Here is a 23,165-nt window from a genome sequence, read left to right as displayed (position 1 = left end):
AAACATTAAAAATTTTTTTTAAAAAAAGAACGAACTTCAGAATCACATTGAAGTAGGTTAGATTTTTACATCATTAGCTTCCTCATTTATAACGTGGGAAAGAATACCTATCTTATCAATAGTGTGAGGATGAGATATGATAATATATGTAAAGGAGTAGCTGTTTTGGTCATTAAAAACAAGTATTTCCTTTCCCCTGGGCTTAGTGGCTCATTGGTTTCTGGCTGTAAGAAGAGAGAAACAAACATGAGGTCTAAGGCCTCACATATGAATGGTTACCAGTCAAATTCCCATTTATTACTTACTTACCGGACCTAACATGGAGAAATTTTACGGGACATGAAGACTCCAAGTGCAGAAGAAGAAATTGTAGAAGTCCTCCGGACCATGGGATTTTCTTTTCCCTGAGGAAAATCTTTTGGTCTCTTATCATAATTGCTGCTTGTTAAAACTGGTAAGATACTCGTTAAGGACTTTTGTGACCAAATGATGTGTATATACAAACTCGTTAACATTTTCAAATCAGAACCTCCTCTCTGGCCTCATTAGCTCTGTTTTGGGTCCTTACCATGCAATGTGAATTCTGTGGACTCAGGCTTAGAGGAAGACGGACGGATATTGATTTCCTGGAATTTCTCCTGTCCACCCAGTGTGTGCTTCTCCCCTGACTGTGGTGAGTCTTCCTATAGGAGACATCAATCACCATAATCAGGTCCCAAAATCACATCAATGTCTAGAGGTCATGTCTTTTTTTCTGGGGAAGGGATAGATCTTGAGAAATGGGCTACAAATTCTCACTACTGACATTAGAAGTAGATAAAAGATCTAATAAAACTCTCTGCCCCATCTATCTATGCCTGACAGGTAGCCTTTAATCTACAAGCATAAAAGCAGAATGACTTAGTTACTGTGACCAGCAGCAGGGTTACAGTGTCTCTGGGTCAGCATCTCATAACTTGTGTGAAGAGGATGTATGGAGACTTGATTTAATTCTTAGAGGAAAAAGCTGGTTCTTTGGTTAGTTTTCTCCTATCACTGCAGAAGAACCCTGCCATCCATATAGAAAAAAAAAAAAAAATCACATCCCCCGTGAGGTCTTTTCTTGAACATCCCACTTTAAATTGCAGTCCTTCTTAATCCTCCCTGTACCCACTTTCCTACTTTTTATTTATCTCCATTGTACTTACCAGCACCATTGTAGTCCTTGTGTTACTTATTTTGCGTACAGTCTGTTCTCCCACTGGAAAGTAAGCAACGTAGGGGCAGGGAGTTTTGTGTCTTGTTCACTGCTGTATCCCCAGTGCCTAGAACAGTGCCTAGCACACTAGAGACACTTCTCTTTGAAATAAGTGAACAAATGAATTCAGCTCCATTTCCACTGAAACCAAGGTCATCTGACACAAGCTTCCCCAAATTTCCCCTTCACCTCAAAGTCTGGATCCTTAGCCATCCTCACACGCCCCCTCGCCGAGACTAAGGCTTCAGCTCTCTTCTTGACTATTCTCTTGCTCTCCTTTGGATGCTGCTGCTTCAGTTACTTCCTCTCATTCATATTTTTTAATGTTTCTCTTCCATTCCCTTCAGCCAAATCTAGCAATCCTACGTAATCTGAATTCTCCAGGACATCTCTGTAGCACCTGTCAACTAGGTCCGTGTTTTCCTTGAAATTCCTTGTGTGGCTTCTGAGATGTTTCTTGGTTTTATGATTGCTTGTTGTGTCTCCACGGTCTCCTCTTCTTCCTTCTGCGTCCTTAACAGACCCCGCAGCTCTACTCCTTTTCCATACCTCCAGTTGTCTCCTCTTTGTAGATGATGTTTAAAATCATTACCTCTCCTGCGCTGTCTCTTCAATTGCGATCCAGACCTGCATGCTCCAAACCTTGAACTCTTGAGTCCTCTTACTGCCCTCCCTCAGTGGGTTCCACCTGAGATTTTACAGATTCCTCTCCCCCGCCAAATGTCTTTCCACCCATGTCCCTCTTCCACAACTGCCACGGGGTAGTTCCTGTCCTTATGCTCGGCCTAAAGAAGCGGCCTTCCAACGACTCTTTGTTTCCATTTGCATCAGGTTGCTCCTTGACATGTCCAGCACGGTAATGCTGGGTTCATCTTGATAAAAATATGACGATTGTATCATGCACTGGATCAATGATTCACTCTTGCTTATATAATAAAGTTTAAGCAGGGATTCAAAATCTTCCACAACTTCCCTACTATGTTTCCTAATACCCCTACGGTCTCAACAAGTTGAACTCCCTATACTTCCCAACACCCAGAACTCTCCTATTGCTGTGGATTTGTTTGTTCTTTCTATTTAAGTCTCCTTTCCTCAAAAGTTTTAAAAACAATTCCCTGCTTAATTCTGATTGTCTGATACCCCATAGACAGCAATTAACACTGACATTCATTCAACTTGCAGTCACTGCTCATGTACTGTGTTAACAGGCATTTTGCTAGCTGCTCACAAAGACGAAGACAATCTTTATCCTAAAACTTGAACTCTACGGTTTTAAAAACAGAATTAATGAAGCTATGGAGTGCAGGTGTGGGGGTGGGGGGGTCACGGAATAGCATTCTAATATTTTCTCCTTGCTCAAATGTAATTTTTGCTCTATTTATGACTACTCAAATTGAACTTTAAAGGATATTTGCTTCCACGGGTAAGAACAGGACGTCGTGCTCAGTCATAATCTCAATATTGTGCGAGATGTGTGTTGATCCCCTGGCACCTTCCTCTCCAACAGCCATGGCAAATAACTCCACTTTCAGTTCCGTCTGCAGACCCGCTGCCACCTATAGGACACAATGTAGCTTTAGAATCAGACACATCGGGGTTCAAATCTGGGTTTTAACATGAATTTGGGCAAGCTAGTTAGACTCTCTAATCCTGTTTTCCCATCTATAAATTTGGCGCACATGAACCATCGCAGTTAGGCACTTACAAGAATTACTTTGTAGATTAGCTAGGTAGACTTCCATGGAGCAAATGGGACCCAGGATAAATTGTTGAAGGGGAAAACCAGGTGCCATTTGGGAAGAAGGGTAAGAAAAATAAAAGCCAGCGTCCTGGAGGTGGCACTGAAGGCAAAGTTTACAATGCCCGCAATCGTGCTCTTTCTTGAACATCTGCAGTGAGTTCCTAGGGGCATCCTTGCAGATAAAGAGAAGTTTAAAATAAGAGAGTACGTGAATCGCACAACTTCCTGGCCCTGCCTCTTAGTTTATAATGTTCCCAGTGGAGGGCCTATGGTGTGACAGAGCCAGTATAGGGAGACGGGAGGAGTTCAAATGCCAAACTGCTTAGGTCTGAAAGCTACGTGGAAGAGGTCTGGACCAACAAAGAAGAAACCCGATATATAATGAAGAAGAAACACAGCAAGGAATGGGCTTCTTGCCTTGTCCCTTGAAGAGAACACTGGCCAGGAAAGAAAGAGCTGTTTGTGTTCCTAAGCTGCCTCTCCAGGAGGTAGGCTAAGAAGCAGACTTGAGAACAATTATCCGGAAAAAAAAAATACATCAGAAACCACCACATGGAAAGCAGTTAGATGCAAAAAATTTGTTTTCTTCAGTATAGTTTGTAAATAATAGGACCGAAAAAATGTTTCAACTTTTTCAACAATGTGCTTGTGAAGGTCTGCTTACTGGACGGTATCCAACGCTCCATGTCTGAGGACCAGGCCCTTCGCCCTGGAGCCCAACACGGAGGGCAGGGCTGGGGTGACGCCACTCCGCATGGCAGCTGGCATCCTGCCATCAGGTCTACCCGGGCTCCGAGCACATTCACTCGGTGTTGGCAACCAACCAAGCTGAACAGCGGTTAGCTTTACATATGGACAAGTCTATAGATTATATTTGTGCAGAGCCAAAACTTACTGTCAAAAAGAAAAAAAAAATATTAAAAAACTAACAGTCGAGAGTGAGCTTCAAAGAATACACGCTGGGTTTTTAGTACCTATGAAGATTGATCCAACAGTCATTTTGGCTTTGGGCATTGCCCCTACTTTAAATGAAAAGAAATCTGCTAACTTCCCAGAACAGTGGAAGGAGAGCTGACTTTGATTTTTTGTTTTGTCTTGTTTTTTGCTTTATGTTGCGAAGTTTCTGAAATCTTGACACAGTACGATGATGAAATGTGTGAGAGAGGTGCTCACGAATTGGTGGGTCTAATCTCAAAGTATATTTCTGTTTGGAACTGCAGCCTGCAAACTACTGTTTTGTAGACCATAAGGTATTAGGGCTGGAAGAGGACTAAGAAATTATCGGGTCTAAGCGACTCCTTTTTTTTTTTTTATTTTTTTTTTTAACGTTTATTTATTTTTGAGACAGAGAGAGACAGAGCATGAACAGGGGAGGGTCAGAGAGAGAGGGAGACACAGAACCGGAAACAGGCTCCAGGCTCTGAGCCATCAGCCCAGAGCCCGACGCGGGCTCGAACTCACAGACCGTGAGATCACGACCTGAGCCGAAGTCGGACGCTTAACCGACTGAGCCACCCAGGCGCCTCAAGCGACTCCTTTTATAGGTGAGAGAAACAAGGCGCAGAGGGTTTAATTAACCAACGGCACTGCTGCTGGTGGCACAGTCATTACAAGAAGCCAACTGATTTTGCATCATACCTAACTGCCCCTCTGTGTCAACGCACAACCGTGGCAGTTTTAAGATCTTGGGACTCGGCGAACACCGTGTGCTGGTTATAGAATGGGATGCCCTTGCTCTGTGTTCCCAGGAGTCCGCACGCGTCCCGGTCTGTGATGGCTGATCCTGTGTCTACCAGATATCCTCACTTCATTCTGTCACGTAGCCATCCATCTCTTGTGTCCCTGCTATGCGCCCAGCTGTGCGAGCAACTTGTGTGTCCTACTCATTTTTAACATCCCCTGTCCCCTGTCCCTATCAGTGGCACGCTCAAGTAACTCAAAGCCTGTTGAGTGAAATGGAAGGAATGTTAAACAAGACGATGTGCTGATCAAGAAATAAATGTTAAGATTTACAAGTGTGATTTTGTTATATTTTATATATTATCTTATATATTATATTTTGTATATTTGTAAACTTTTGTTTGCTTGATACTACATTTCTGAAATTATAATTTAAAGTGAGTGACAACATACAGATTTTATATTAAACACCCCACGTTGGGGAATGTGTCGAATAAAGTAAGAACAGGTTGACATTTTAAAATTGGCATTTTCAGAGCTCCTTGGAGAAATGAGGGAGCTGATGACGTTAATATACTACCATTTCTTTGTATGTCATTAGATAATATTCTCTTGGCAAACCAAAATAACAAGCCAAATGTATATAAAATACAAAGAGTAGAATGTTTATTTTTCCAAGGAGTTTTTCATTTTGCAGACAAATTTATTACAGGATACCTTGAGGTAGTCAGCTTTCCAAATGCATGTCAAATCATATTTAATTTTTAAAAAGGTAGTTTGCATACAACTATACGTAGCTGTAGTATTGGGACAAATGAGTGAACTTCAGGAAAGTTTCCATAGCTGGAAGTTTAACTCTATTTATGCATAGGATCTGTCTCGGGGTCATTACACGAAGTCAGTGATATCAAGCCACATATTGTACCAATACCAGGGATCTTTTGCTTATGATCCTAGAAAAATCAGACTTCTACATGGTTTAAACTGGATGCACAGAATGACTTAAAAGCCCACTCCCCTGGAACCATGCACACACTCCCAGGCACACACAGGGACACACACAACAGGTAGCACATGGGACTTACGGGACCGGGTTTATAAGTCACTTTCAGTCCTGTGCTGGGTGGGGGCTGCTTCACCCTAAACCTGCCAGGCAAAAAAAGAAAATAAATTTACGCCATCACGAAAAAGCAGTGAATGAACTGGGATGTCATAAAATCAGGAAGGTGTTAATATTTGCTACAAAGGTGCAGGGGGTCCACACCATTAAAGAACCACCCAATATTCAGTTGGGAGAAGCTGGGGCCCCTTTCACAACCCCCTTTCCAGCAACAGTTTTCATCAGCGTCAAACAGACTCCAACCCCAGTTTCAACCCTCTGTTATTGGATGTCGCCGACCAGCTTGGGCTCGGGCCGACTGTCGTGAATGTTTGGCTGGTGTGTGCACGGCAGCATAGCCGCCAGTGTGAACACCGATGCTGCCTGCCAGATCATTAAGCTGAAGAATAAAGGCTCTTTTGGAAAGCAGGAGAGCATGGGAGCCGTCTCGCTCTGCCGTGGCATGGGGCTTGCATGTTTGGGGAGAAGAGAAACAGAAAAGGCTCAGAAAATGTAGAGACCTTGAAAAGCCCCAAGCTCACACGTGGTGCCTATTGATCTCTTTCCCTTCCTGTGGTTTGTGGGTTCTGCCTGAAGGTTAAAGACCTGGAGTAAATTAAAATGCCAGGGAAAGCCTACCTCCACGATGACCTCAATCCCGCTCCTTCCACCATCAACTTTGCTGTCTGAGCCATAGTGGCTGAATTTAACAAGCTGAGGAGTGAAATCCCGAAAGCTAAAATTCTATACTGAGTAGACAGGATCTGCATGGATAAGTTTTATTGGTTTGAAGTTGGTTCTCTATTTCTCCCCACCCACTTTGTTGGCAGTAGCCTAAAAAGACAGTAATGTCTGATCTGGTGGCCTCGTTGTTTCTGAGGAAACCAACATGATTCCTGAAGCTGGGTATTTGCCTCAACTAAAATGGGATGTTGATCTTTTAAACCAGATGCCTCTGTAGCTTTATTACATCTGGTTTCCGGTCTCGAGTCCAGAACCATAAACTGGAAGGACTTGCCACTTACAATGAGCATAGCTCTGCAACTGAAATAAACATTTATTTCACTGTTTTGGGGGGAGGGGACCCCATATTATGCTTAAGTTTAATCCAAAATAGAATAGGGAAGATTTTGTAATTGGGTATAGACACTTGTAATTGGGTATATGTCCTGGTATAGACATATGGTCTATTGACCCAGTGGGAAGGACTGAACTCCCACACAAGAAGTGACCACAGCTGTGTGGATAAAGCATGGTGCCACATACAAACAGGTCCACAGGAGATCTGAGATCCTGTCTTGCTCTACCCAATAAGACCTTAAAACATGTTACTCTGATCCTCTGTAATAGTCTCTGCAAATTCTAAAATTCTAATGATCTGGAAATGAAGGACTCTTGTCACTGAATGCCAGCTGTAGGGTATTTTCAACTGGGAGGTCAGGCTCTGAGTTACAGCCCAGTCAGATCTTCAGAGGCAAAATGGCCCTAATGACTCAGGTTAATTTTTTTTTTCCTTTTTGCCTCAATTATGCAGAAATAGTGGAGTTAAAATCCCTTATGGATCATAAAGTACAAACAAATGTCAGCTGGCATTACAGTGGGTGGTGGGTTTGAGAAATAGACTTTCAGGTTTTATGCGTTAGTTACTATAAGACTTGTACAGCTTCCCCTTTAGTTTTTGCTACCGTAGATCAGCCCCTGAATTGCTTCTACCAAAGTATGAATAACGATTAATGGGAGGACAAAGGAGTGCCCACCACATAGTTGAGGCTTGAAAAATACTGATCTGACGAAGAATGAATGAATGAATGAATGAATGAAGTAAATGGTTGAATGAATGATGTGAGGATTCAAGAGTCAAGGTGTAATTAGAGTTCAGTTCAATAAACGTTCAGTGACACAGGTAGCCAAAGACAAGTCTCAGCGAAGGAGAAAGTGACGTGAGTAGACATTTGGTGCCTTGGCCTCACCTGCAAAAGTCCACTCCAACATTCTTGAGCTTCACAGTGGCCGCATAGGTGTGTCCTTCTTTTAGGACTCCAAACTTCACTGATGGTGGGAGAAGGTGGAATCCAAAAGGGGATGAGTTCACATTATTAATGGCAGCAGACGCAACAGAGGACGTTTTCACTTTGCCTCCAACCAAATCTTGCACCTTTGCATTTAAGGAAAAAGTAACAAAAGAAAATGGTTCCAAGTTGTGTTCCCAAGATAAGAAAAAGGCCCTATCGCCAGAGGAAAAGAACTGCTTGGCTGTGGAAGGAAATGGACACTATCGGTCTCGTGTAATCCTTACAACAGCGCTGTAAGGACAGATTTTAGGCTTTCAGGATGAAGAAGCTGTCGTTCTGAGAAGCGTAAGGCGTCATTTGCTCAAGCCAAAGTTTCAAACTCAAGTTGGCTTGATTCTAAACTTTATGCTCTTTCCTCTGTGCCAGTAACTAGCAAACTTCAGCTTCCGTCCGAATCACCTGGGAGGCTTGTTAAGACACAAATTGCTGACTCTACCCCCCCAAGTTTCTCAACCAGTAAATCTGGGAGGGAGGGGCATGAATTTGCATCTGTAACAAGTTCTCAGGCTTTGCCAATGCTGCTGGCCAGCTAATCACACTCTGTGCTCTTGTTATCTTGTTATTGGCCAGCGATGAGCTCAACCTGGGAGTTCATTAGAACAGCCGGTTCTCAGGCCCCCGTGACTCAGAATCTCCAGGCTCACAAGATTCCCAGATAATCATGTGTGCATCAAAGTTTGAGAAGCACTCTTACCATGTAACACTTACATTGCAACCTATTCTGTGATGACAATGAACACACAGTGCCATGAAAATATCAAAGGATAACTATCAAAAGGATTGGTAGGCTCAAGGCAGGTGTTCCCAGCAGAGATGAGAGGAAATCTTAATCTTGGAGGCTCTGAGGAAGGAAGGAGCTTTTAAAGAACTAAGGGAGAGGCACCTGGGTAGCTCAGTCAGTTGAGCATCCGGCTTCGGTTCAGGTCACGTTCTCATGGTTCATGGGTTTGAGCCCCACATCGGGCTCTGTGCTGACAGCTTAGAGCCTGCTTCGGATTCTGTGTCCCGCCTCTCCCCCACTCACGCTCTGTCTCTCAAAAGTGAATAAAGATTAAAAAAAAATTTTTTTAAAGAACTAAGGGAAACCCATGATGGCTGAAGTGAGTAGGGGGGCAAAACGAGAGTAAAGGCAAACAGGGCTTGTAGCCATGCTGCCATTGTGGATTTTATCCTAAGAGTCATGGGGAAGGATGGCCAACGATCCCTGGGACCAGTGGTGCGCTGATAAGCTGGCTCTCTGAAAAGAATGTTGATTAGTAGCATTTGCTGATGTGTATGGTGTGAGCACTCCCAGCAGGCTGATTTCAGGCTAGCCATGGTTTAAGAGCCAGCTCCTAAAATTCTCCTCGTGAGCCTGGATGAGCTGGCCTCGGGCAAAGGGCGGCCTTGGCTCATTCTCTGTGTGATCCAAAGGCCTTCATGGGGAGATGATGGTATGTATGTCCACTCAATCGCAGTACCCAGTGGCTGGACATCAGCAACTTCAATGGGTCGGGATTGCATGAAATGCCGCCTGGCTCTGGGACATTGGTCCCCATGTCTATTTTACCTTTGTGAGAGGCTGGGACTTGGGCTTGGAGCTCAGCAGGTAGTGAGGTAACTTCACTTTTTCTTTCCTTGCTTGCCCCGCAACATCCTGCAGCAACGACTGGGTGGGGATTTTCACAGGCTCACAGGACTCTGCTTCTGTTAGAAAAGTTTAAATTGTGCCACACAGACGTTTTACTCAAAGACATTTGAGGGCATACCAGAGTTTATGAGAACATAAGCCAACTTGGGAAACTTTCCTTCTTACCTTTTTAAAAGAACTTATTTAAAGGAACAAAGTCAACCCTAGCGTTATGTCTTTACATTTTACAAAGAGATTGTACCTAACGTTGGTTCTCACGACACCCCTCTGAGATGGGCGGGCAGGTGCTTAATAGCATCATCTTTTCTAAATAAATGAGAAAAGTCAAATTCTGAGAAGCTGGGTGACCAGATCTCCCCAGGGTTCTTTCCGCTAAATCAACGAGGGACAATACAGTAAACACTGACTCGGAAAGATCTTTTAAAACCGATGAAGGAAAAACACTTACATTTTTATATATACCCTTATATATGTATAAGTATTTATATACTTCTAAAAAGTGGCTTAGTAATTACAGGTAAATTAAGCCAGGGAATTAAATCTTCAGATCACCCCACTTGGTGAAGGAGTGAGCAAAACTAGATAATGTGCATAGATAGCTGCACCTGTCTTTCTCCAAATACCCAGTGGTTGAAATAGCAATAGTAGTTTAGATCATCTGATTTAAACGTCCTTCCTCGCATTCAGATCACCAAGGGCGGGAAGGCATGGAAACCAATGTTTGAGTGTCCACCATGTGCAGTCAAGCACCACAAGTGTGTTCTTACATGTAGCATCTTACTCAATTCTCATAAAATCCTACAAGCTGAGGGCTATGGTATTCTAATCAGTGTACACTCAGCACTCTCCCCATTGCCCGTCTCCACCCCCCACTCCGCCCAGACATACTTCTGGTGCCACAACATCTCCGGCTCCAGTCACCAAGATGGCGCATGACCCATGCAGAGCCAATGCGGGCTCTTCACCAGTATATTTCCAAGAAGCTGACAGGGATGGCCCCAGCTTTGCCTACCGGGTTATGGATCTGGGAGAATCAAGATCTTGGACCTCTACTGTCATGGTCCCTGCCACATGGACATAGTCTGTTCTTTGCAGGAGAGGGTAAAACCAAACAGGGACAAATCGGGATGAAGCAAGATGGAGGCGGTGGGGGGGGGGGGCTGCCCCAAGAGAGGGGCAATCAGACACAAACACACTCCTGAAAAGCCAGAGTGCCTGGATCCAGTCAGCCCTGGGCTGGCACCACATCCACTACTCTGTGGCTGGCTTTTGAGCACCAGTAAATGTCCCCCCACTTTTCTGTTCAGCGACTCTGAGTTCTCTCAGTTACAAATTGAAGAGTCGTAACTAATATAATAGCAATCTCTCTCTCCTTTTTTTTTTCTTACAAACAAGACAACTGAGGTTAAATAACTGGTCCAAGAAATGGAAAGAAGTGGCAGGGCTGGAATACGCAGCCAAGTGAGTCAGACTCCTCCAGGGACATGTTCCTTCTCTTAGTGTGAGCTAACAGAAAATACAGATACTGCCCCCCCCCCCCGCCCCCCGGTTCCTGGCACAGAACTCCTAAAACCCTTGGAATTTCCTAGATGATAAGAACGCTAGGAACATCTTTTGTTCTAGGATTTGGTCTTTGACCCAGGTTCCTAACACAGGGCTCCTAAATGCCTTGGACTTTCCTGGGTAATCGCAGAGTCTTTTGATACAATGAGGCTACTCTTCCTGAGCCCCTGGATAGCTTCAAGATGGGGGCCGGTCACCAGAAAGACCAAGACATGATTAGCAGCTTAGAACTTTCAGTCCTACCTCCGTCCTCTGGGAAGGGGAGAAGAGATGAGATTGAGTTAATGATGGATCACGCCTGGGTGACGAATCATTCATGAAACTGCCCACAGTACAGGGTTGCGAGAGCTTCTGGGTTGGTGAACACATCCGTGTACCTGGAAGGTGTGCACCCCAACTCCACAGGGGCAGAAGCTCCTATACTGGACCCTTCCAGACCTTGCCCTATGCCTCATCATCTGGCTGTTCATCTCTGCCCTTTATCATTTCCTTTATATAATAAGATGTGAGTTCGGAGCTGTTGTATCAAATTGTAAAACCCTAGGTGGGGTCATGGGAGCCCCAAATGATAGCTGGTTGGTCAGAAGCACGGGTGACAGCCAGGATTTGTGACCCACACCTGAAGTTAGGCGGGGGGCAGTTTTGTGGGACTGAGCCCTTCACCTGTAGGGTCTGCACTACGTGTGGTTGGTGCCAGAATTGAAATGAATTGTAGGACACCCAATCAGTGCCGCAAAATTGCTTGGTGTGGGAAACTCCTCCCCACCCCCCCTCACCTCTGGGCACAGAAGTGTTCTGTACGAATAGTGAGTTTTTCCTAGACAACTGCCCCAGTGTGTCCCAAACTCATCCATGTATCATAATCCCCTGGGCTTGTTCTAGAAAAATAGAGGTTCCCAGGCCATAGGCCAGACAAGCCCAATTTTAGACCAAAACTGAATCAGAATCTCTGGGGATGGAGCTCAGGGAGCAGTGTTTCAATGTCTTTCCCTTTGGTTACCATTTCCTACATTGCAACCATTCTAATGGGTTGATGTACCTTTTTTTTCTTACCATATGCATATTACTGTTTTGTGTCCATGCATTTTACGAGTCTAACAAGTTCTAATTAATTGCTCACTCTGTTATTATTAACAGTAAATACTGATAGGGAGTCTATCCTGTGCCAGGCACTACTCTGAAAAGCATTTTACGGATACTAACTGATTTAATCCTGACACCCTCGTGATGCATATTATGTTATTTCCCCTTTCCAGAAGAGGAAACGGGAAGAGATAGTGGGGTCAGACAGTGTGCCCAAGGTTACACAGCTATTCTATAAGGAGCCAGGTACAGCCTGTCTGTACTCTCAGCTCTGCAGGTCACCAGGCTGCCTCCCCTAATACCCCACTGGACCGCCCCTGGGCTTCAGCAGGGATTGGAGGAGAGGGAGGAGTGCTTTGAGGCGCTTGAAGCAGCTGATACAGAGGGACTTCACATATCTATATCTATATCTATATCTATATCTATATCTATATCTATATAGGTATATATAGAGATATATATACACACACATATATACACACATACATGTATATATATACACACATATGTGTATATATGATAAAATATATAAATATATATTTATATAAAAATTATATAAAATTTATATATATACACGTGTGTGAAAAAATATATATAAATATATACACGTGTTTTATATATATATATATATATATATTTTTTTTTTTTTTTTTTTTTTTAGAGACAGAGAGAGAGAGAGAGAGAGAGAGAGAGGGAGACAGTGTTAAGCAGGCTCAGGGCCCAGCTGGAAGGCTGACACAGACCTCCATCCCATCACCTGACCTGAGTTGACCTGAGCCATAATCAAGAGTGCAGAAGCTTAACTGACTGAGTGGCCCAGGCGCCCCCAGAGGTGCTTTAATATTTAAATTGGGATGGTCTCACTTTTGGGGGGGGGGGTGTCATCTGAATATGACCACTGGGCCCAATGCCCCTGAAGAAGCCGTCATGGTTGTCCGCTTCCCCGCTGAGGTGGACGACTGTAGTATTTATTCATCATCACTCTTTTTTTCCCTTCCTCGCAGAGCACGTCTTCCGTGCACGTGGCGCATATTTCTCTGCCGCACTGACACTGAACTCAGCTGGTGGGGGAGGGCGTGGTGGCGGCGGCTCCTTCCGTGTGGGGACTGGAGCACCCCTGACAGTCACCCGCAGCCCGTGGGGCGCGGGTAGAAGTCTAACCACTGCCTCTCCGGAGGAAACCTGCCCTGGTTTGAACGCTGTGCCCATCTGCAGCATTTGCTGATTTCTCACCCGGCCGCCCGCAGCTGTCAGGGCGGGGCGGCGGAGCTGGCGCCGGGAGGAGGTGGGCGCTCTCAGAGCTCAGGGGCCTGGTGTCGCCCCCGTGCGCCCGCCCGCCGCTGGAACAGAGGCTGCCGCAGTCCACCCGCAGCCCCCAGACCCTTACAGCGCTGGCTGTAAACCGCTACGGGATTTACACAGTTTTGTTGCAGCAAATGCCGAGAAGCACCTTGTAATTGTACAAAATCCAGGCCTCCTCGAGCTGACGCTGTTGCTGACCAAATGAGAACACTGAACTATTTGTTAGTTTCCAGTTCATTTCTGCCTTCGGGCTTTGAAAGACATGCCCCCTGCCCATCTCTCGCTCTCTCTCTCTTTTGCATATTCTTTCCTCTTTCTTACATCTGGAGGGCAGTGTAATAAAATATAGAGAACGAGGAGTCAAAAAAACTCATTTTTCTCCCCCAGGCTTAGTTCCAGATTCGCTGTATGAGTTTAGATGTTGCTTGACTTCTCTAGGCTTCCGGTTCCTCAAGTAGATGAAATGGGGGTTGTCTGAGGTGATCCAATCTTAAATCTTAAAACCTACGAAATTTTATCTCATTCCCCAAGGCCAGCTCTCCTATAAAGCTTTCCCCACTCTTCCTGTTTTGCACTTCCTTAAGCTTTATTGTTTCTATCCAAACTTAATTCACCACTTTTAGTGAGTCCCGTTACCATCTCGCATCTCAGCATCTTGATCCCTGCAGGTGCAGTAGGTGTCCTTGTTCCAAAGACTCTTCCCTTCTTCAAAATCTCCTGTTTCTTTGAAGCTCGTGCCATCAGATTATTACCTATGACGTCTCCATGATGTACTTGTTGCTTACAGACCTCTGTCATTCCCTTGATTCACTGGAGGTCTTGACACCTCGGATGGACTTCCACTTCACCTGTTGACATCACCTGGACAAGCCACCCAACCCGCCCCCCACCGGTCCTCTCTGATTCTCAATCATCTCGTTTCTTCCTCTTTTCCTCTTCTCCACCCACAAGCTCCCATGGTCAGATCTCAACTTTGCCAACACCAATAATTTTACCGCTTTCAGTCTCCGTGTCCACTTTCCTCTCTAGAACACAACCTCCTAAACTTCCAGCCCATTACTCTGTCGTATCTAGCAAACGATCATTTGGCCTCGCTGAGGCCTCTAATCAACTGACACTGTCACCTGAAAACAATCAGTCGCCCCTCTCTTGTTTTGCTTTCTTGTTTCTCTGGAACGGACTTTCTGTTCTTATCATTATATCCACTCCTTTGCCATCAGACTCGCTCATCTGCCTAATACCAAACATGCAAACCCACCTGCCAATGTACCCATATTCCTTCTCCTCTCTCCTGTCGCTGGATGAGGTGGCCCTATTTACATCCAAGGTCAACTCGGACACTCAGGGTTTGCCGCAAATGTCACGTTCTCTCACCTTCTTTAGCACTTTGCTCTCCTGCAAGCAGGACCTCTTCTCCTGCAAGTTCTCCCTTGCTACTGCATTATTGTCTGCAAGTCAACATCCTCCAGTGTGTCAAAATTTTTGTTTTTAATGTCTCCCCTGGTCACACATCTGCGTCGGCTGCAACGCCGTTCCTCCGTTCTTTTCAGCAAAGCTCTCGGGGGAAGCTGTGCATTCCTGGTTCCTCTTCCACCGTTCTATACACAGCCTACTTCAGTTGGCTGCAGGCTCCTCCAGGCCCTGAAAGAGCTCTTACCAGGATCACCAGTTACCTCCATCTCCCCCAGTCCCATGGGTATTCTGCATCTCCCTAGCAGGGAGATGCTAGCCTAGCATGCTAGCAAGGGCCATGTGATCCACTGGAAACACGGGTTTTCATGCTCCTGTTCTTCTCCGACCTCACTGGCTTCTTCTTAGTAGCCTCTTCTGGCCCTTCTTCTGCCTGTTACATTCTAGAGTCTTCCCTAGGGCCATGGTTCTCAAAGTGTGATCCAACATCAGCACCACCTGAAGCTTGTTACAACTACAAATCCTTAGCCTCATAACTGGTCACAGTACTTATCCTGGGAACCACTCTTGGTTCCTCTTATTCCTCAGCTCCACATCCCGGTGACCCGTGAGTCCCTTCAGCTCTACGTCCAGGGTGGACAGTCCCAGTTGGTTTAATCCCCCCCCCCCCCCACTCCAGACTCCACGGCCTTAGCCAGGTCTCTACCAGTGCTCACATGGCCTGCCTCAGTGGCTTCCTCCCAGCCTCCACTTCTCCACTCCCCTTACCCCACCCACAAGCTACCGGATAATCTTTTTAAAGTACAAATTATAGGGGCGCCTGGGTGGCTCAGTCGGTTAAGCGTCCGACTTCAGCTCAGGTCATGATCTCACGGTCCGTGAGTTCGAGCCCCGCGTCGGGCTCTGGGCTGATGGCTCAGAGCCTGGAGCCTGCTTCAGATTCTGTGTCTCCCTCTCTCTCTGACCCTCCCCTGTTCATGCTCTGTCTCTCTCTGTCTCAAAAATAAATAAACATTAAAAAAAATTTTTTTTAAATAAAATACAAATTATAGTTGTGTAAACTACCGTGTTCAAAACCTTCCAGTGGTATTTGAATAAAACTGTACACGGACTAAAACCCCAGACTCCTTATGCACCATCGCATGGTTTTATCTTTATCCCTCCCTCTGACCTCACCTTCCTTTACTTCTTTCTTTGCCCATTGTCTTCTAGCCTTATGCCCATTTTCCTGCTTCTTCTCCTCTAAGGGTCTTCAAACCTGCTGTTCACAATACTTGCCCCCTCTTTCTCCCCCAGGGTTGGCATGGCTGGCTCCTTCCTGTCGTTCTGTCTATGCTCAGATGTCCTTTCACAGAGGGGCCTCCTACCCCCCTAACGAAACGCCATCCCTCTCCCCAAGACATTTTCCATACCTTATGTATGGTTTTACTCTGTGATAACATTTATTCCAACCGCAATTTATCTGATTTACCTGTTTATTGATTTATTGTCTAGGTCTGCCCATAGTCTGTACAGCTCTATAAGACGTGGGCTTTTTAGCTGCTGTATTTCCATGCCTAGAACAATGCCAGGTGTACAGTGGGCATTGAGTAAATTGTCCACTAGATGAATAAACTTTATAGAAGAGATAACCTTAAATTTACTTATTTTTATTTTTTTAACATTTATTTATTTTTGGGAGACAGAACGAGACAGAGCACGAGTGGGGGAGGGGCACAGAGAGGCGGGGACACAGAATCCAGAGCAAGCTCCAGGCTCCGAGCTGTCGGCACAGAGCCCGACGCGGGGCTCGAACTCACGGATGGCAAGATCATGACCTGAGTCGAAGTCGGACACTTATCTGACTGAACCTCCCCCAGGCGCCCCAGAAGAGATAACTTCGAAATCAGGAAGGCAAAAGGCATGTGTAAGGTAAATCCCTTAAGTCACTCATAGAGGTAGCAAGATGCTCCCTCTGGGAGAGGTAAAACTAAGACCTCTTGTCCGATTCCCATCTCACTTTCTATTTTGTTTTGTTTTTTAGTATAATTTATTGTCAAGTTAGCTAACATACAGTGTATGTTGCTCTTGGTTTTGGGGGTAGATTCCTGTGATTCATTGCTTACGTACAATACCCAGTGCTCATCCCAACAAGTGCCCCCCTCAAAATGGACCATGTCCACAGGAGTAAAGGGGTGAAAATTCATCTACACAATTTTAAATACTCTGTTTTTCTTTTTTTTACTGACCAGCCATAAAGTTGAATTAACTTCAGTGAAATCAGTGTGATTCCACTGTAATTACAACTATTTTGTATTTTTCCATACTTTAATTTCTGCTACAAATGAGATGGTGTGCTGTATAAATAGAGACTACACTTTATGTTTCTCTTCTAGCACCTGCAGACCAAGAAAGTACCTGAAAAGGTGGGTAAATATGAGTCCAACCACCAAATTACTGGCTGCTCAAAAAAAGCTACCAGGTTCCTGACATTTAGTAAATATTGCAAGCTCTCAGATCCACGAGGGATAAAATCAAATAATATAATGTAATAAATTAATTAAAATAAATAATTATATACAATAAAGAAATAAAATATAATAACCGTCTAATACATATTTGCCATTTTTTCCTTTCAATCTAGGACTTGCAATCATTCTCAAAACATTTTTTGCGATACTCTGATGTGCGAAGAAGCCTTACAAAGTGCTTTAGTTCTGGGCTCTGTGACCCACTGGAATTTTTTCTGTAACCGCCAACCAGACCCTCCGCTCCCAGTGTCATCTTCCGTCCTCCAAAAAGAGGTAACATTCAGTTTCGAGAAAGAATGAGATAAAGCAAATGACTGCCATACCTTCAATAGGTTTTGCCAAATTTTCAGTTTGGTTCTGGTCAGCAGACTCCTTGGCATCTACAAAACTCTTGAGTTTTGGAACACTCGGTGTTTGTGGGGACTCCTGTCCTGAAACTGTTTCTGACTGGGAACCTAGAAAACCCCAAACAAATATTATAAAGTGATACTCTGGTCCATGAGATAAGGACTACTGATGTTTGTATTCTTCTTTACAGCAAACAAGGTGCTCCCTACACCCCTGCCTTTAGAACGACTAAATGGAAGAAAGCTTTTAAGAGGCAAGGATTCGTCATGATATGATGCCACGTTTGCCATCAACAGGGTGGTATCTGCAAGGAACGCACTCCCCAGGAGCTAGATGGTTCCGCAAGGCAACACAGTAATTATCTTGGTTGGGTTATGCAGCAGAAGCCAAGTAATTTAGCCTACTTTTACGTGGCAAGAGTAACTGAGCTGTGATTTTTGTTTTTAAAGTTTCCAATCTTGAATCCATTCATTATTATGATAATGTAGCTCTTTATTAAGACGCGTCTCTCTAAGAAATCAGTGCAACATGAAACACATTTAAAATACATCTATCAAGGACTGGGGATGCAAATAGTACATTTCAACTTGCATGTGGGCCACCCTGGCTGAATGGTGGTTGCTGCCTGGAGGATTGTTGAGAAACCTGTGGCCTCGCCCCCTTTCAAGGGGACAATAGGCTTCATTGATTACAGTTGTCTGCCTGGGAACAGGTGGGCACCAGCACCATCAGCCTTCGTCTCTGATTTCTCCCCATTTTGTTTCCAAGTCATTTTTCCAGCCTTAATCTTTGCTTTGCAGACTCTGTGGTAATCAGATGTTTTCTTTGGCTGTGCTCATTCCAGGCAGCCGAACCTCTGGTATGGCATTGTGCAGTAGAAAATTCCTCTGTGGGGGAATTTTCACTACCCAGTTTATGAAAAAGCAGCACTAAGTTGCATTTCATCCCTAAATTCTCCAACATGCATCTCTGGCAAAGGAGACCTTGTTCTACACATCCATCATCACACCCAAGAAAACTCAGAAAAATTCCACAATGCCCCCAACTAACAGTCCCCTACTCCAGACTTGTACAGTTGCTCCAAAAGATCTTTGATAGCTGTTTATTTTTCTCAACTCGGCTTCCAAAGTTTATGTATTGCAGGTAGTTTAGATGCCTCTCTAGTGTCTTTCAGTATACAACAATCATCCCATCTTTTTTCTTTTAATGACACTTTTTTTTGAAGGGTCCAGGACAGTCGTCTCCTAGAATGTCTACATTCTGGACTTGTCTGATTGTTTTCTCTTGGTTAAATTTAGGTTACTGATCTTGGCAAGAATTCTATATAGGTCCGAGGCACTTCATATTGTATTATATGAGAGAGCACTTAATGCTAGGCTGTCATAATTGCTAGAAGTTTGATCACTTGGTTGGGCTGGAAAATGGCCTATCTCTTCACTATAAAGACACATTTTCCTCCTTATTATCAGGTATTATGTGAGCTGATACCTCGAGCCTGTGTGTCTGGCCTGTTCTCCTCCAAACTTTCATTACTCCCTTGACTTATAAATCAGTCAGGTCTTCTAAATATTCTTAGGTAAATTTTAAGCACACTGGAGGAAAACTAAATTCGATTTGTATCTTGGCTTCTTCATATAACTCAGCCAAATTTGTAATACACAAGTCACAATAGGTTATGCCATCAGCCGTTACTGAGACAAGAGGCGGTAGGAAATAGTTATGTCCTAAGAGGCCATTCATTGTTAGGCATTCCTCATTTAAGTTCAGTGACAGGAACAGGAAGCTACAGAAACACATTACCTGGAGGAAGATCGGATGTTTTCTGAACAGCTGTTTCGTCTGCATCTTCCACTGTCTTTGGAAAAGGAGGCAAGTTTTTGGAAAGCGTATCCAGATAATGAAACTGAAAGAGAAATCCAAAAGACTTACTTTAGACTTATGCATGCCTGGAAGGCACCCTCCACAAGCATGTTAAGTTGAAGAGCAATGATGAAACCATTTTTCTTTTTTAAGGCTCTGAAACTGAAAGTTTTTCCAGAGACCGTTCAACTCAATTCTAGATTTGGTCATTCTGTCCTAACTTCCTGTAACTTCTTCTCAGGCAGCTTCCGGTTAATAATAGCATCTGGAACATCCATAGAAATACAACAAGCTCTAAACACATGAGGATATTCACTTTGCTGAAAAGTTCCAAGGTTTCATGGGAGTGCTCTGTCTCCTTGGGCTTCCAAGAACTCACAGTAATTTAGTGCTGTTTCAGCAGCTGATGGATGCAGAAATCTTAATGGGATAAAAACTTCAAAATGGAATTTATGGGATAAAAGTGGGGAGAATTCAACTCCCAAAAGGACTTGAAATAGATGAAAGAGGGTGATTAATAGTGATAATGCAAGGTACGAAGTTGGAGTGGTAGTAATAAATTGGCAAGACCTGAAATTAGTTTTCCCTCTCAAATGCTCTTGAGGACGTGGATTTGAAAGGTAAAGTTAGTCAGCTGGGCTGATGAAGGAAAGAAACATCAGGAAAGGTAGGTTACATAATAACACATGCATTGCATCAATCTCTATAAAGATTCTTACTTAATTGTTGTTAATTACGTTCAATTACCTTAGACTGACATAACTTGCTCATTTCCAAGTTGAAGTAGGGTGATATTACTTTGTTCCTAATTTCCATTAGGTAATTTTGTGTGGTTTCAATATCCTTCCTGGTTGATATTTCCATAACGATGCAAAAGAAGACAGAATGTTTTACAATGTTATTCACTTGTGTTTTACCTTTAAATCCTGCAGAAAATGGGATCGCTAACAATAAAACGGATAAGAACTCATCAGACAATTTTTTTGGTCAGCGGGCTTTGGTTCATTTTCTGCTCTTTCTAGAATCAGTCACATTCCTTACTTCAAAAATCAGCTTTCATTTAAGATAAGAAATAATGATACCAGGTGGGAGTTTGGCTTTACAGTTGATCTCAAAAGACTAAAATACACACGGTTGACCTTTTTTGCGTGTCTTTCAATTCTCTGAGGTTTAAAGGCCAGCTTGATTCTACCAATTTCCATGATTTCAGTAGCAAGGGTAACAGAAACTAAAACCAAAACCTCAGGAGTGGTTTGTGAATAGTGTGATCAGTGATTACAAAGTAAAATAAAAACAATCATGATAATTCTGCTAATTGTCTTTCCAGTATCAGAACTCTCTGTTGGGGAGGCGATAGACCTCGAAAGACTAGAAGGCTGAAGACTTCACTTCCCAGCCTTTCCTATATATATAGGGAAGGCCAGTAACTAGTAAGCTGACATCACTGGGTAAGACTCCAGATAGCCTTTAAAGAGATCTAACTCAGCTGGGAGGCTTTCCCTTTGTCCTTGCCTCACCTCTTTTCCTACTTCCTGAAATATGGATGGAATGGCTAGAGTTGTGGCAGTGATTTTACAACCATGAGGCAAACTGGAGGATGGAAGTCATGCACCACTTCTGACTTCTTTGACATCAGGAAAGATAAACTTCTTTCTTGTAAAAGCACTGATTTGGGGGGTTGTCTGTTAAGTGTAGCTGGACCTCATCTTATCTGAAATAGTTCTCATTTTTAAGTGCTTCTCACATGCCAGAAATTTTACAAAGTGCTTTACACGTTTAATCTTGTAATAACTCCATGAGTTACTCTTATTATGCCCCTTTTATTGGTCAAAAAACCCCAAGGTATAGAAAAGCTAAGTAACCTACCTTGAATCACATAACCAGTAAGAGGTGAAGTCTGAATTAAAACCCAGGTTGCCTGCCTCTGAGCCCATGACCTTGATAAGTGCAAACGCTAGTCAACTGTTAGCTGCCCAATGTGTGGGCTGAGATACCTCCGATATTAGGCGGCCCAACACCCTCCTGTTTCAGATGAGCAAACTGAATTCCTGAGGTACGTTTTACTGTTGGAAATCAGTAAATTGGGAAATGCTGATTTATACAAGGTTGAACACGTTTTGTTACCGTAGGACCTAGGGTACACCGTGGCTCTCTAAAAAATAAGCACGACCAGCTGACATCATGCATCTGTACGTAACCAAGTTGGAACTGACTCTCGGTCTGCTGACTCTAACACTAGTGTCCTTTCTCTCATACTAGCTGGCCTGTCAGGAAATACTGCCCGAATCAAAATAGCATCTTACTGAAACAACTTTAATTTCCCATTACATTATCTTATCTCTACTGCCTCACCTGATTCATCATCAGTCTATGGCAGTGGGGCTACTGCCTGTCACTCTTGGAACCGTTCTCACAAAAGAATAAGTCCTCCAGTTGATAACCTCCAATTCCTCTCTGCATTCACCTTTCTGATTCTTCCACGGAACCTGCCCTTTTTGTGGCTCACCTTCCGTGCCCCTGAGACCTTCTCATTCCTTAACCCTCCTCCCCAAACGCATTTTCCACGCTGCCAAAACTCCTCTTTCAATGACACAAATCTAATTATGCGTTTCACTTTCTTCTTCAAAAACTTTCACTGGCTTGCCAGCATCTACCTGTGGGTTAAAATCTGAAAGTGTTCATGTTTCAAGAACTTTAAAAATGTGAATGGATAACACAGACGCATAATGAAAAAAGGATTAAAGAGTATGCAATAAAAAGGAAGTCTCCATCCCACACTGTCCCCTAACCTCTCGGTCGGCTTCCCCACAGGCAATCATTGTCACTGGTCTAGAAATCAGGGATATTCCATGAGACAATGTATACCTTCTAGTTTGACCTTGAATACAGGGGTGGCCCATGAGATGCAACGTCCTATCTCACCACTTCTCCCATACGTTCTACAGGGTAACCCAGGCATTTTTTTTGAAGAAGAATCTTCATCCTTCCTCCAGTCATTGTGGAGAGGAGTCATGCAAATGTGTGCAATTCTACCATATGTACCACTAGATTCTCAGTAAATACATCTGGCTCCCTTTCCTCATGGGGTCCCTTTCCTCACGGGGTCCCTTTCCTCACGGGGTGGTATCTTTGGCTAGGAACGAAAAGCACATAATGCCTGGAACACATTCTTCACTGAGTTAGAAGAATCCTTGAATGTTTATAACTAGTCTCTTAAGTTCTAGAATATTTATTAGTATATTTGAATTGCCACAGCGCAGAGAATACCTGAGAGCTTTCTTGCTTACAAAAAGGAGAGGATCTGCATGAGGGTCAAACGGGCTTCCCCTGGAGATAGTGACAGCCTCACTCGTCAGCTGAGTAGCCACTTGGCAAAAATGTAGAAGAAATTCAGACAACGGCAGGGAGCCCAGGTGGTAGGACTTTTCAACCTAGCCCACTCTAAGATTCCTGACTCTACAAAACTGGCCATTTTCACATGCTTATGGATACCGTGCTTCAAGATAGCATTACCTCTTATGTTCCAACTTTTCTTTCCAGTGCTTTCCTTTTGTTGTTTGCCTGCGTGAAAGGAAAGTATGATGAAAAAGGGCAAGGCTCTCAGCTTACAAACAATAAAAGAAAAACCTC

General features: G+C 43.9%; 1 protein-coding gene across 3 annotated transcripts in view; it reads right to left on the bottom strand.

Annotated features, from left to right (window-relative positions):
• Positions 1-23,165, bottom strand: part of SPAG17 (sperm associated antigen 17) — a 244,925-nt gene that overhangs the window by 32,032 nt on the left and 189,728 nt on the right. For 2 of the 3 annotated variants that reach the window (XM_049616487.1, XM_049616486.1), the window contains exons 40-48: positions 23,049-23,096; positions 20,283-20,382; positions 19,476-19,578; positions 17,651-17,782; positions 9,379-9,515; positions 7,728-7,912; positions 5,744-5,804; positions 2,649-2,793; positions 310-454 (exon numbers count right to left, since the gene is read on the bottom strand). In XM_049616487.1, coding sequence (XP_049472444.1) covers positions 315-454; positions 2,649-2,793; positions 5,744-5,804; positions 7,728-7,912; positions 9,379-9,515; positions 17,651-17,782; positions 19,476-19,578; positions 20,283-20,382; positions 23,049-23,096 — 1,051 coding nt within the window. In that variant the 3' untranslated portion in view covers positions 310-314. The other variant, XM_049616488.1, reaches the window with a different exon arrangement.

The sequence above is a fragment of the Panthera uncia genome, assembly GCF_023721935.1.
Source record: "Panthera uncia isolate 11264 chromosome C1 unlocalized genomic scaffold, Puncia_PCG_1.0 HiC_scaffold_4, whole genome shotgun sequence".
In the NCBI taxonomy this organism is placed as follows: domain Eukaryota; kingdom Metazoa; phylum Chordata; class Mammalia; order Carnivora; family Felidae; genus Panthera; species Panthera uncia.
Note: the sequence above shows the minus strand (reverse complement) of the source record. Positions and strands in the feature narration are given on the sequence as shown.